The sequence below is a fragment of the Anolis carolinensis genome, unplaced genomic scaffold (assembly GCF_035594765.1).
Source record: "Anolis carolinensis isolate JA03-04 unplaced genomic scaffold, rAnoCar3.1.pri scaffold_7, whole genome shotgun sequence".
Lineage (NCBI taxonomy): Eukaryota > Metazoa > Chordata > Lepidosauria > Squamata > Dactyloidae > Anolis > Anolis carolinensis.
Window position 1 is genome coordinate 37,626,091 of NW_026943818.1, and position 15,141 is coordinate 37,641,231.

General features: G+C 40.7%; 1 protein-coding gene across 1 annotated transcript in view; it reads left to right on the forward strand.

The window, feature by feature from the left end:
- hdgfl2 (HDGF like 2) overlaps positions 1 to 15,141 on the forward strand; it is a 57,796-nt gene that overhangs the window by 13,924 nt on the left and 28,731 nt on the right. Inside the window, exons 9-14 of the mRNA XM_062959782.1 lie at positions 538 to 826; positions 2,180 to 2,268; positions 5,369 to 5,439; positions 5,523 to 5,593; positions 12,392 to 12,493; positions 14,535 to 14,748. Of these exons, the coding sequence (XP_062815852.1) occupies positions 538 to 826; positions 2,180 to 2,268; positions 5,369 to 5,439; positions 5,523 to 5,593; positions 12,392 to 12,493; positions 14,535 to 14,748 (836 nt within the window). The remainder of the gene's footprint in view (positions 1 to 537; positions 827 to 2,179; positions 2,269 to 5,368; positions 5,440 to 5,522; positions 5,594 to 12,391; positions 12,494 to 14,534; positions 14,749 to 15,141) is intronic.

The following is a 15,141-nucleotide window of genomic DNA, read 5'->3' on the forward strand; positions in this document are numbered from 1 at the left end:
AATAAATAAAAAGATAACTTACAATAAAATTAATTAAAAAATACAAATAACGTCAAATAAAAATTACACAACAATTTTTAACCAATACCACCACCACTTTGCCACAGCAACGCGTGGCCGGGCACAGCTAGTATACATATATATAAAACTAGCATATTGTACTGTGCCACTATATTGCAATATTATTAGTAATGTTACATGTAATATAAATATACAATTATAATATTGTGTTATTATTATATTGTATTATTGCATTAGTTTTAGATTCCCCCAGGCAGTAAACAACCAGACCTTGTAACTGAATGGCTATGCAGTGCTAATCAAGGTCAATTGCAACATTCACACTTGCCTCCAACAGACAAGAGTTGTTTCTCCCACTCTGAACACTCCACAGATTTATAAAACCCCACATGCCTAGTTTCCAACAGATGTCACAACCTCTGAGAATGCCTGCCATAGATGTGGGCAAAACGTTAGGAGAGAATGCTTTTGGACATAGCCAGACAGCCTGGAACACACTTTTTTCCTTCCTCGCAGTGACAGCGACGTGGACCGGATCAGCGAGTGGAAGCGGCGCGACGAGGAGCGCCGCCGGGAGCTGGAGGAGAAGCGGAAGCGGGAGCAGGAGGAGGAGCTGCGCCGGCTGCGGGAGCAGGAGCGGGAGGAGAAGGAGCGGCGGAAGGAGAAGGCCGAGAAGGGGGAGGCCGAGCGCTCGGGCAGCGAGGACAGCAGCCTGGAGGCCGAAGCCCCCCGCAAGCCCAAGAGGGGCCGGCCGGCCAAGGCGCCTCCTCCGCCCTCTTCCTCCGACTCCGAAGCAGAGAAAGAGGTGGGCAGTCATAGAATCCTAGAGTTCGAAGAGACCCCAAGTCAGTTGAGGCTTGAGTCAGTTGGAAGTTAGAAGTCGGTTGAGGCTTGAGTCAGTTGGAAGTTAGAGGTCGGTTGTGGCTTGAGTCAGTTGGAAGTTAGAGGTTGGTTGAGGCTTGAGTCAGTTGGAAGTTAGAGGTTGGTTGAGGCTTGAGTCAGTTGGAAGTTAGAAGTCGGTTGAGGATTGAGTCAGTTGGAAGTTAGAGGTCGGTTGTGGCTTGAGTCAGTTGGAAGTTAGAGGTCGGTTGAGGCTTGAGTCAGTTGGAAGTTAGAAGTCGGTTGAGGCTTGAGTCAGTTGGATGTTAGAGGTCGGTTGAGGCTTGAGTCATTTGGAAGTTAGAAGTCCATTGAGACTTGAGTCAGTTGGAAGTTAGAAGTCGGTTGTGGCTTGAGTCAGTTGGAAGTTGGAAGTCTGTTGAGACTTGAGTCAGTTGGAAGTTAAAAATCAGTTGAGGCTTGAATCAGATGGGAGTTAGAAGTCAGTTGAGGCTTGAGTCAGTTGGAAGAAGTCGGTTGAGGCTTGAGTCAGTTGGAAGTTGGAAATCAATTGAGGCTTGAGTCAGTTGGAACTTAGAAGTCTGTTGAGTCTTGAGTCAGTTGGAAGTTAGAAGTCAGTTGAGGCTTGAGTCAGTTGGAAGTTAAAAGTCGGTTGAGACTTGAGTCAGTTGGAAGTTAGAAGTCGGTTGAGGCTTGAGTCAGTTGGAACTTAGAAGTCGGTTGAGGCTTGAGTCAGTTGGAACTTAGAAGTCGGTTGAGGCTTGAGTCAGTTGGAACTTAGAAGTCGGTTGAGGCTTGAGTCAGTTGGAACTTAGAAGTCGGTTGAGGCTTGAGTCAGTTGGAAGTTAGAAGTCGGTTGAGACTTGAGTCAGTTGGAACTTAGAAGTCGGTTGAGACTTGAGTCAGTTGGAACTTAGAAGTCTGTTGAGACTTGAGTCAGTTGGAACTTAGAAGTCAGTTGAGGCTTGAGTCAGTTGGAAGTTAGAGGTCGGTTGAGGCTTGAGTCAATTGGAAGTTAGAAGTCATTTGAGGCTTGAGTCAGTTGGAAGTTGAAAGTCAGTTGAGGCTTGAGTCAGTTGGAAGTTAGAAGTCAGTTGAGCTTGAATCAATTGGAAGTTAGCACTAAGGAAATAATATCCATGCCTTCATGTGTGGCTTTTCACATTCCCCGCAGATATAGAGGGATGGCTATTTGGGATCCCAGGCTACTTTACCTCCCAGCATTCTTCACCATTGATTGTGTTGGCATTGTGTTCCAACAGCTTCAAGAGGGCAACACAATTTTCTCTTGGTGAGGTTCGTTCCTCTCTCTTTCCAGGTGAAAAAGCCTCAGAAGAAACAGGAAGCCTCCAGGAAACAGAGTCAGAAGGAGAAGAAAGGCCAAGGAGAGGAGAAGCCGCGGAACAGGTGAGAAAACGCCGATAGATTGATGTGGAGAACAGGCTGGGCCCCCAAAATTATCCAAAATGGTTAATGTTGTTTTATGTTGTTTTATTGTGGCAATAATGATTTAATTTTACTGATCTGTGTTTTAATCTATGTTGTTCAGGCTTGTCCCCATGTGAGTCCCTTCGGGGAGATGGAGGCGGGATACAAAAATAAAATTATTATTATTATTATTATTATTTTATTATGACACAGTAAACAAGATAGATATGCTGGATTTCGTGTCACAAAATCACAAGTTGAACACTTCACTAGTGTTTAGGACTGTGTCATGTATTTTCGGATGATACGCGCAGATCCCAGTCGGATGGCCTTTTGCAGTTGGCAGATCGTGATTTTGTCGATGGCTATTGTTTCCAAATGCCGGCTGAGATCTTTTGGCACGGCACCCAGTGTGCCCATCACCACCGGGACCACCTGCACTGGTTTCTGCCAGAGTCTTTGAAGTTCAATCTTGAGGTCCTGAGAGCGGCTGAGTTTTTCCTGTTGTTTTTCGTCAATGCGACTGTCACTTGGGATGGCGACATCAATGATCCAAACCTTTTTCTTTTCCACAACTGTGATGTCTGGTGTGTTGTGTTCCAGAACTTTGTCAGTCTGGATTCGGAAGTCCCACAGTATCTTTGCGTGCTCATTTTCCAATACTTTTGCAGGTTTGTGATCCCACCAGTTCCTTGCTGCTGGGAAGTGGGACTTGAGGCATAAGTTCCAATGAATCATTTGGACCACAGAGTTGTGCCTCTGTTTGTAGTCTGTCTGTGCGATTTTCTTACAGCAGCTGAGGATATGATCAATGGTAGAGTCTGCATTTTGGGTCATCAGCTGATTTTTCGATCTTGGCCTGAATTGCCTTTGTCCTGATGTCTTGCTCCTGGGCTGCAAGGATCAGGCCTTCTGTCTCCTTCTTCAGGGTCCCATTCGTGAGCCAGAGCCAGGTCTTCTATTATTATTATTATTATTATTATTATTATTATTATTATTATTAATGGCCTTTGTCCTGATGTCTTGCTCCTGGGCTGCAAGGATCAGGCCTTCTGTCTCCTTCTTCAGGGTCCCATTCGTGAGCCAGAGCCAGGTCTTCTCCTTGTCAGCTTTTCCTTCAATTTTGTCAAGGAACTTTCCATGCAATGTTTTGTTGTGCCAGCTGTCAGCTCTAGTTTGTAGTGCGGTTTTCTTGTACTGGTTTTTTGTCTGCTGTGCTTTGAGGACTTTCTGATTTTTATTATTATTATATCACTTGCTGTGCCCGGCCACGCGTTGCTGTGGTGTATGGGAATCATTTGTTGGCCAGATGGCATAGCAGTGAATAGCCTTGCAGCCTCAAAGCCTGGTTTTCTTCTTATGCAAATTTTTGTTTGCTGAGCTGGAATGCAACGGAATAGGCTTGCTGCTTGGAAGCCTGGGTACTTGTGTTCTACAGGAATGTTTTTGCGGGCTTGGTAGAATTGCAATGAATAGCCTCGCTGCTTCAAAGCCTGGCTGCTTGCTACCTAGGGGACTCTGGTTGGTCAGCTTCAATAATACAGAGTAGTATCGCTGTTTCAAAGCCTGGCCGCCTTCTACCAAGGTTAATCATTTGTCTGGTTGAATTGCACTGAATAGCCTTGCAGCTTCAATGCCTGGCTGTGCTATACCTAGGGAAATCCTTGTTGGGCGAGCTGGAGTAGCAACCTCAATCAAAGAATCTGGCTCTTTGAAGTCTGGCTACTTTGTTTGTAAGGGAATCCTTGTTTGGCCAGCTTGAATTGCACTGAATAGTCTTGCAGCTTAAAAGCCTGGTTGCTTTCTATATAAAGGCATGTTTTTTTTAGTTTTTTTATGGTCACTCCTTGGAAAGTGATTAGTTTTGTGGCCAAATTTGGTGTGATTTGGCCCAGTGGTTTTGTTGTTTACATTACATTTATGTGTGTGTGTGTATACATATACACACACACACACTAGCTGTGCCTGGCCGTGCATTGCTGTGGCGTCGTCCTAAGTGGGTTTTTGTTTGTGGAGGCAAGTATGAATGTTGTAATTAGTCACCTTGATTAGCATTGAATGAGCTTGCAGCTTCAAAGCATGGTTGTTTCTTCTCTAGGGGGATCCTTTGTTGGGAGGTGTTAGCTGGCTCTGGTTGTTTCTTGTCTGGAATACCCTTATTTTCAGAGTGTTGTTCTTTATTTACTATCCAGAGTTTTTTAATGCTGGCTGTCAGGTTTTGTTCATTTTGATGGTTTCCAGGAACCTAATAATAATAATAATAATAATAATAATAATAATAATAATAATACAGTAGAGTCTCACTTATCCAACACTCGCTTATCCAACGTTCTGGATTATCCAACGCATTTTTGTAGTCAAATGTTTTCAATACATCATGATATTTTGGTACTAAATTCGTAAATACAGTAATTACTACATAGCATTACTGTGTATTGAACTACTTTTTCTTTAAAATTTGTTGTATAACATGATGTTTTGATGCTTAATTTGTAAAATCATAACCTAATTTGATGTTTAATAGGCTTTTTCTTAATCTCTCCTTATTATCCAACATATTCGCTTATCCAACGTTCTGCTGACCCGTTTATGTTGGATAATTGAGACTCTACTGTAATGATGATGACTGAGGGGGGGAATCCTTTGTTGGGAGGCGTTAGCTGGCTCTGGTGTTTTCCTGTCTGGAATATGTCTAGCTGTGCTCAGCCACTCGTTGAAGCTCCGCCCACATGGCTAACTTCACCAAATTTTTTATTTTGGTTTTTTTTCTGTAATTTGGACTTAATTTTATAGGGTTCTTTGATGGAAAGACATAGATTGGATGACTGTGTCTTTCGTGGCCAAATTTGGTGTAATTTGGTCCAGTCGTTTTGTTGTTTACTCAGTCCTAATTATGCACATTACATGTGTGTGTGTGTGTGTGTGTGTGTGTGTGTGTGTGTAAAAGAAGATTATTATTAAGCCCCACTCGTATTTTAAGATGGTTATGATGGGTCTGTGCGCCATGTTTGGCCCAGATCCATTCTGGACCCAAGCATTCTGGGTAAGGATGCTCTAACCAGTTGTTTCCTCCCCATAGAGCTCTGAAAGCGGAACGAGGCAGGAAAAAGCCAGAGCCGATCCCAGAAAGGAGAGTAGAGAAGAAGAAAGGTAAACATGGTGGCCGAAGCGGAAGGAAAGGAAGATACAGGGTTGTGTTGAGTATGGAAGTTTTAAATATGTGGTTTCCGCAGAACCGACAATCGAGGAGAAGCTCCAGAAGCTGCACAGCGAGATCAAGTTTGCCCTCAAAGTTGATAACCCAGTAAGTGTGTTTTCAAATTGGTTTTTGGATTTTTTTCTGGATGGGTACGCTGTCCATTTAGAATCCTAGACTTCATTCCACCATGTCTCCTGTGTCAATATAGCAATATCTATATATATAAAAGAGTGATGGCATCACGGTGATTCACAAAACAACAAAAGTACAGGCCCCCCAACCTCAAAATTTGACAACACAACCCATCATCCACGCCTCAAGGTTCATACAACAAAAAGAAAAGAAAAATAAAGTCCTAATTAGAGGGAGAGCAATAATTTTTTTTATCCAATTGCTGCCAGTTTAGAGGGCTAATCTCTGCCCACTTGGTTGCCTAGCAACCAAGGGACAGCCAGGTTTCAGTAAGGGGACAGGCCGATTTAGGCCTCACTTAGACTTCTTCCACAGATTATCTAATTTGCACTGGATTATATGGCAGTGTAGACTCAAGGCCCTTCCACACAGCTATATAACCCATTTATAATCTTATATTATCTGCTTTGCACTGGATTATCTTGACTCCGCACTACCATATAATCCACTTCAGTGTGCATTTTATACAGCTGTGAAGAAGGGGCCTCAGATAATCCAGTTCTGAGCAGATAATATAAGATTAGAAATATACAGTAGAGTCTCACTTATCCAACGTAAACAGGCCGGCAGGATAAGTGAATATGTTGGATAATAAGAAGAGATTCAGGAAAAGCCAATTAAACATCAAATTAGGTAATCGTTATACAAATTAAGCACCAAAACATCATATTATACAACAAATTTGACAGAAAAAGTAGTTCCATGCGCAGTAATGCTATGTAGTATTTACAGTAGAGTCCCACTTATCCAACACTCGCTTATCCATCGTTCTGGATTATCCAACGCATTTTTGTAGTCAATGCTTTCAATATATTGTGATATTTTGGTGCTAAATTCATAAATACAATAATTACTATACAGCATTACTGTGTACTGAACTACTTTTTCTGACAAATTTGTTGTCTACATGATGTTTTGGTGCTTAATTTGTAAAATCATAACTTAATTTGATGTTTAATAGGGTTATCCTTAATTCCTCATTATCCAACATATTCGCTTATCCAACGTTCTGCCAACCCGTTTATGTTGGATAAGTGAGACTCTACTGTACTATATTTACAAATTTACCACTAAAATATCAGAATGAATTTAAAACACTGACTACAAAAACATTGATTATGAAAAGGCAGACTGCGTTGGATAATCCAGAACATTGTATAAGCGAATGTTGGATAAGTGAGATTCTTCTTTAATATGAAATAATTACTGGGATAGAATAATTCAAAACAATATAATCTCTAAAACCAGGACAGTAAATAAACAGGGGAATTCCACACAGGAAACAATCATGGCCAGCTAACACCTCCCAACAAAGTATTCCCATCATCAAAGTCTGGCAAATCCTGTTTTCTCAGGGCCACAGACAGTAGAAGCACATAAAATATCACAAACACCACTCTGAAAACAAGGGAATTCCAGACAGGAAACAATCAGGGCCAGCTAACACCTCCCAACAAAAAATTCACTCAGGGAGGAAACAGCCAGGCTTTAAAGCTGCAAGGCCATTACATCCTAATCATTTTTCCTAATTGCAGCATTCATACTTGCCTCCAACAAACAAAAAAAACCAATCAGAAATATTGTATATTCACAACCTTTAGGAAATAATATCCCCTGATGGCGCAGCGTGTTAAAGCGCTGAGCTGCTGAACTTCTGGACCGAAAGGCCACAGGTTTGAATTGGGGGAGCGGAGAGAGCCCCCACTGTTAGCCCCAGCTTCTGCCAACCCAGAAGTTCGAAAACATGCAAATGTGAGTGCATCAATAGGTACTGCTCCGGCGGGAAGGTAACGCCGCTCCATGTAGTCATCCCACATGACCTTGGAGGAGTCTACGGACAACGCCGGCTCTTCGGCTTAGAAATGGAGATGAGCACCAACCTCCAGAGTCAGACACGACTGGACTTAATGTCTGGGGAAAACCTTGACCCTTGACCTTAACTACCAACAATTCCTCAATACTTTATTTCCCAGAACACCAGACTTCGCCACAGCAACGCGTGGCCGGGCACAGCTAGTAATAATATATAATACTCATATTATGCTGAACTCATAATATAATATATTGTATATAATAATAATAATAATAATAATAATAATAATAATAATAATAATAATAAAAAAAAAAGATCTCAGCCGGCATTTGGAAACAATAGACATTGACAAAATTACGATCTGCCAACTTCAAAAGGCCACCCTGCTGAGATCTGCGCGCATCATCCGAAAATACATCACACAGTCCTAGACACTTGGGAAGTGTTTGACTTGTGATTCTGTGATACGAAATTCAGCATATCTATCTTGTTTGCTGTGTCATACAATAATAATAATAATAATAATAAGTTTATTTATATCCCGCCTCCATCTCCCCCGAAGGGGACTCGGGACGGCTTACAGCAAAATCAGATACAAAACAATGATAAAATAAAATATGAAACATCAAAGAACAATAATAAAAACCAATAATAATATATACACAGCAGCCGAAAAAACACAACGCGGTATTAAAACATCGAATTAAAAAGAATGAGGTTGCAATAGCGGATAAGCAAGGTGCACATTATGAGTTACAAATTTTAAACAGATAAAGTGCAATAGATTCATTTAAGATCACATTGGGTAGAGAGGAGGCCTGAATTAATATCAAGTAATCAGGAAAAGAGCGACTAGTACAAAAGGGTTTTATTATTGATAATAATATTATGATGTAATTCAGTATAATAATAATACACTATTGAAATTATATATTTATATTACATGTAATATTACTAATAATATTGCAATGTAGTGGTATAGTACAATATAGTAATATATAATGCTTATATTGTGCTATGCTCATAATTTAATATATTGTATATACATATAATGTTGATAATAATATTATAATGTAATACAATATGATAATAATACAGTATTATAATTGTATATTTATATTGCATGTAATATTACTAATAATATTGCAGTCTGGTGGTATAGTACAATATAGTAATATAATGTTTATGTTGTGCTATGCTAAAAATATAATATATTGTATGTACATATAATGTTAATAATATTATAATGTAATACAATATAATAATAATACACTATTATAATTGTATGTTTATATTACATGTAATATTGCTAATATTGCAATATAGTGGTTTAGTACAATATAGTAATATATAATGCTTATATTGTGCTATGCTAATATATATTTTGTATATACATTATAATGTAATGCAATATAATAATAATACACTATTATAATTGTATATTTATATTGCATGTAATAATACTAATAATATTGCAACATAGTGGTATAGTACAATATAGTAATATATAATGCTTATATTGTGCTATGCTAATACAGTAGAGTCTCACTTATCCAAGCTAAACGGGCTGGCGGAAGCTTGGATAAGCGAATATCTTGGATAATAAGGAGGGATTAAGGAAAAGCCTATTAAGCATCAAATTAGGTTATGATTTTACAAATTAAGCACCAAAGCTTCATGTTATACAACAAATTTGACAGAAAGAGTAATTCAATACGCAGTAATGGTATATTGTAATTACTGTATTTATGAATTTAGCACCAAAATATCATGATATATTGAAAACATTGACTACAAAAATGGCTTGGATTATCCAGAGGCTTGGATAAGCGAGGCTTGGATAAGTGAGACTCTACTGTAATACAATTGGTTTACTACAACAACAACAACAACAACAACACAGGCTGACAATAATAATATAGGTTGATCATACAAATTAACAATAAAACTGGTTAATTATAGCCACACTAATACAGGGTTGATAACAATAGGGATATACAGATTGATAATAGTGTGTAACAAAATCTGAGACTCTACTGTAATATATATTGTATATACGTATTATAATGTAATATGATAATAATACACTATTATAATTGTATATTTATATTGCATGTAATATTACTAGTAATATTGCAATATAGTGGTATAATACATTATCTTCTATATATATAAAAGAGTGATGGAATCGCGGCACCGAGCAAAACAACTAAACTACGGGCCCCCCAACCTTAAAATTGGACAACACAACCCATCATCCACGCCTCTAGGTTGATACAATAAAAAAATCCCGTCCAAAACCTCCATGGGACCTTAAAACCCCAGCCGTCAGCCTGGCTGGAAGGTCCCATGGTGGTCGGAGGAGGAGGGGCCTCCACGCGGTTGGGCCGCGGAGTAAACATTCTCAGGCCGTGGCGGGGCCCCAGCAGGTGTGGCGTGGAGCAACCCCCCCCCCAAGCGCCACCTCCTCCATGTGCCACAGGCCGGAGGGAGCCCCCCCCCCAACCCACCTCAGCCTCCCGAGGCTGCGAGGCCCCAAGGTTTCTTTTCTTTCTTTTTTTTTTTGGAGGGGGGATGTGGAGGCCTGCAGAGCCGAAGGCGGGGGGGGGGCTTCCAGAAAGGCCCCCCCCTCCCCATGAAGACTATTGCAGGCTCCTCCGTGCCCCGCAGGCCTCAGGGCGGCCCCGGCCATGAGAGAGCCGGAGCCCGAACATTCCCCCCCAAGATCCACCTCCGCCTCCCACCAGGCCGGAGGAAGGCCGCAAGGACCAAGGTTTCCTTTCTTTTAACTCTTTTCTTTGGGAGATAAACGCCTCAAGGCCGGGAAGCACCCTGGCCCCAAGGAGGGAGGCCCCCAGGCCGCAATGTTTGGGTTTAGTTTTTTTTTAGATGGAGGCCTCTAAATTCCAGAAAGGAAACCAACAGGGCCAGCTAACACCTCCCAACAAAGGATTCCCCCAGGCAGGAACCAACAATATCATCTCTAAAATCAGGACATTACATAAAGAAAACACTCTGAAAATGGGAATTCCAGAAAGGAAACCAACAGGGCCAGCTAACACCTCCCAACAAAGGATTCCCCCAGGCAGGAACCAACAATATCATTTCTAAAATCAGGACATTACATAAAGAAACCACTCTGAAAATGGGAATTCCAGAAAGGAAACCAACAGGGCCAGCAAACACCTCCCAACAAAGGATTCCCCCAGGCAGGAAACAACAATATCATTTCTAAAATCAGGACATTACATAAAGAAAACACTCTGAAAATGGGAATTCCAGAAAGGAAACCAACAGGGCCAGCTAACACCTCCCAACAAAGGATTTCCCCAGGCAGGAACCAACGATATCATCTCTAAAATTAGGACATTACATAAACAAAACACTCTGAAAATGGGAATTCCAGACAGGAAACCAACAGGGCCAGCTAACACCTCCCAACAAAGGATTCCCCCAGGCAGGAAACAACAATATCATTTCTAAAATCAGGACATTACATAAAGAAAACACTCTGAAAATGGGAATTCCAGAAAGGAAACCAACAGGGCCAGCTAACACCTCCCAACAAAGGATTCCCCCAGGCAGGAAACAACAATATCATCTCTAAAATTAGGACATTACATAAACAAAACACTCTGAAAATGGGAATTCCAGACAGGAAACCAACAGGGCCAGCTAACACCTCCCAACAAAGGATTCCCCCAGGCAGGAAACAACAATATCATTTCTAAAATCAGGACATTACATAAAGAAAACACTCTGAAAATGGGAATTCCAGAAAGGAAACCAACAGGGCCAGCTAACACCTCCCAACAAAGGATTCCCCCAGGCAGGAAACAACAATATCATCTCTAAAATTAGGACATTACATAAAGAAAACACTCTGAAAATGGGAATTCCAGACAGGAAACCAACAGGGCCAGCTAACACCTCCCAACAAAGGATTCCCCCAGGCAGGAACCAACAATATCATCTCTAAAATCAGGACATTACATAAAGAAAACACTCTGAAAATGGGAATTCCAGAAAGGAAACCAACAGGGCCAGCTAACACCTCCCAACAAAGGATTCCCCCAGGCAGGAAACAACCAGGCTTCCAAACAGCAAGGCTATTCAGTGCTGTTCAGCCTAACCAAGCAAGATTTCCCCTTCAGAGTACACCCTCAGGGTTTCAAGCCATGAGGCTACTTCGTCTCATTCAGCCTGCCCAAGAAAGGATGCCCCTATATAGAAAGCAGTCAGTCTTTGAAACAGCGAGGCTATTCAGTGCCATTCAAATTGGCTAAAAAACCATTTCCCTACAACCCAAGTACCCAGCCTTCCAAGCAGGAAACCTATTCCATTGTATTCCAGCTCACCAAACAAGGATTCACGTAAGGAGAAAACACCAAGACTTTAAGACTGCAAGGCTATTCACTGCTATTCCAACTGGTCAACAAATGATTCCCATCAGCCACAGCAACGCGTGGCCGGGCACAGCTAGTAGTAATATAGAATGCTTATACTCTGCTATACTAATAATATAATATATTGCATGTTCATATATACAAGCTGCCCTGAGTCCCCTTTGGGGTGAGAAGGGCGGGATATCAGCCATAGATTGAGGTTGTGGGTTTTAGCCTGCCACTTTTGGACTCTTGCTTGCTGAGGTGTTCCTGTGAGTATCTCTGTGGATCTTAGGAAGCTGTTTCTTGATTTAAGACGTTGGCATGCTGGCTGATATCTGAACAGAGGATGGACAGAAGATGTCAAGGCCTTGGTCTTTTTATTTATTTATTTATTTATTGGCCGCGATGACACTATTGGCGGCATAGATAAAACTCTCTGCCCCTTCTCATGGTGATGTCGAGCATGTGTCAACCCAGGATGTGTGTCAATGTGCTTCCTGTCTCCCGTAGGACATCAAGCGTTGCCTGAACGCATTGGAAGAACTGGGCAGCTTGCAGGTCACCTCTCAGATCCTCCAGAAGCACACGGACGTTGTGGCCACGCTGAAGAAGGTACCCTGATGTTCCTCGCCATGTCTTTTTGTTCTCTGTGGTGCACAGTCCCATCATAACCATCTTAAAGTACTGGTGGGGCTTAATCATGTTATATACCGTATATACTCGAGTATAAGCCGACCCAAATATAAGCCACCTAATTTTACCACAAAACAACTGGGAAAGCATTGACTCCAGTATAAGCTGAGAGGTAAATTTCAGAAATAAAAATAGATACCAATAAAATTACATTAATTGAGGCATCTGTAGTTTAAATGTTTTTGAATATTTACAAAAAGCTCAAATTTAAGATGACTGTCCAACTTTGATTAAATCATTATTATCATCTTCTTCAATGTAAATGTGCTTATGTATGACAAGGGGGTTAAAATCAGCTCCCCACCACCTTGATTTATTGGTGAGGCCTCTCACCAATCCATCCTCAGTCAGACTTCTTGCCTTTCCGGATAAGCAGCACCGACAAACGACACCACAGTTGTTAATCAGCTGTACGCAGCGGCTCTAAGACTTTATTATATATACAAATTATTTACAAGTTACAAAGTCCATCTCTCCTTTTAATAATAATAGAGTAAAATAATACAGTAGAGTCTCGCTTATCCAACGTAAATGGGCTGGCAGAATGTTGGATAAGCGAATATGTTGGCTAATGAGAGATTAAGGAAACGCCTATTAAACATTAAATTAGGTTATGATTTTACAAATTAAGCACCAAAACATCATGTTATACAACAAATTTGACAGAAAAAGTAGTTCATTACACATAAATGCTATGTAGTAATTACTGTATTTACAAATTTAGCACCAAAATATCACAATGCATTGAAAACACTGACTACAAAAATGCGTTGGATAATCCAGAATGTTGGATAAGTGAGTGTTGGATAAGTGAGACTCTACTGTATACAAATTATTTACAAGTTACAAAGTCCATCCCTTCTTTTAATAATAATAGAGTAAAATAATACATGTAATAGTAATAGTAATAATAATAATACAGGGATCTGCACGCATCATCCGAAAATACATCACACAGTCCTAGACACTTGGTAAGTGTTCAACCTGTGATTTTGTGATACGAAATCCAGCATATCTATCTTGTTTGCTGTGTCATACAGTAAAATAATAATAATAATTAATAATACAGGAAAATAATACATGTACAGTAGAGTCTCACTTATCCAACACTCGCTTATCCAACATCCTGGATTATCCGACGCATTTTTATAGCCAATGTTTTCAATATATCATGATATTTTGGTGCTAAATTCATAAATACAATAATTATTACATAGCGTTACTATTTATTGAACTACTTTTTCTGTCAAATTTGTCGTATAACATGTTTTGGTGCTTAATTTGTAAAATCATAACCTAATTTGATGTTTAATAGGCTTTTCCTTAATCCTTCCTTATTATCCAACATATTCGCTTATCCAACATTCTGCTGGCCCGTTTATGTTGGATAAGTGAGGCTCTACTGTAATAATAAATAAAAATAATAAATGTAATAATAATAATATCAGTGAAATAATAAATGTATTAATAATAAAAAATAGAATAAAATAAATGTAATAGTAGCAACAATAATAGAGAAAAATAATAAATATAATAATACTAATAATAATAGAGAAAAATAATAAATGTACCATATATTCTCAAGTATAAGCTGACCCAAATATAAGCCAACCAGGACCCTCACCTGACCATAAGCCAAGGGAGGCTTTTTCAGTCTTAAAAAAAGGGCTGAAAATCTAGGCTTATACTCGAGTATATACAGTATATAAAAATATAATGTGTATAATTAGGGCCAAGTAAACAACAAAACCACTGGGCCAAATCACACCAAATTTGGCCCCAATTTTTTTTTTCTAGGAACCGACAGGTTGCCCCAAATTAATCGCATAACAATCTACATTGGCACCCCCCCCTCCCCGACTCTCTCTGTTTATCTTCCGAGTGCGACGGACTCTAGCGTCAATGCCGTGTCGAACTCTGGGGGTATTCCATGGCCGTCTCTTTCTCTCTCCGCATTTAGATCCGGCGTTACAAAGCCAACAAAGACGTGATGGAGAAGGCGGCCGAGGTGTACACCTGCCTGAAGTCCCGGGTCCTGGGCCCCAAGGTGGGCGCCACCCCGAAAGCTGGCCGACCAGAGCCGGAGAAGGAAACGGGAGGAGGAGGAGACAAAGGCCCGGAAAAGCTGCCCGAAGGAGAGCGGCCGGACGAGAGGGGAGACGAGGCAGACGCCGGTACGAGAGGGAGAGTGTTGGAAATCACAACCTCCCAAGGCTCTCACTATTTATTTGTTAATGCATATATTTTCTAACCTGTATTCTATGTATATGTTGATTTGTCAGTTTGACTGTACCTCTTTGGTGGTGGTGGTGGTGGTGGTGGGTGGGGTGGGTGGGTGGGTTATAGACATGTGATTGCACTGAGCATGTTCAGACTCAGGACTCTTGTAATCAGTCTGCTTTGTACCTCTGTGCAGGTGGATGTGTGTCTGCTTTACACCTCAGTGAAGGTGCAATGTGTGTCTGCTTTACACCACAGTGAAGGTGGATGTATGTTTGCATCAAACCTCAGTGGAGGTGGATGCATGATACTGTTTTGGACTTCAGTAGAGAAGTATGACTTATGGA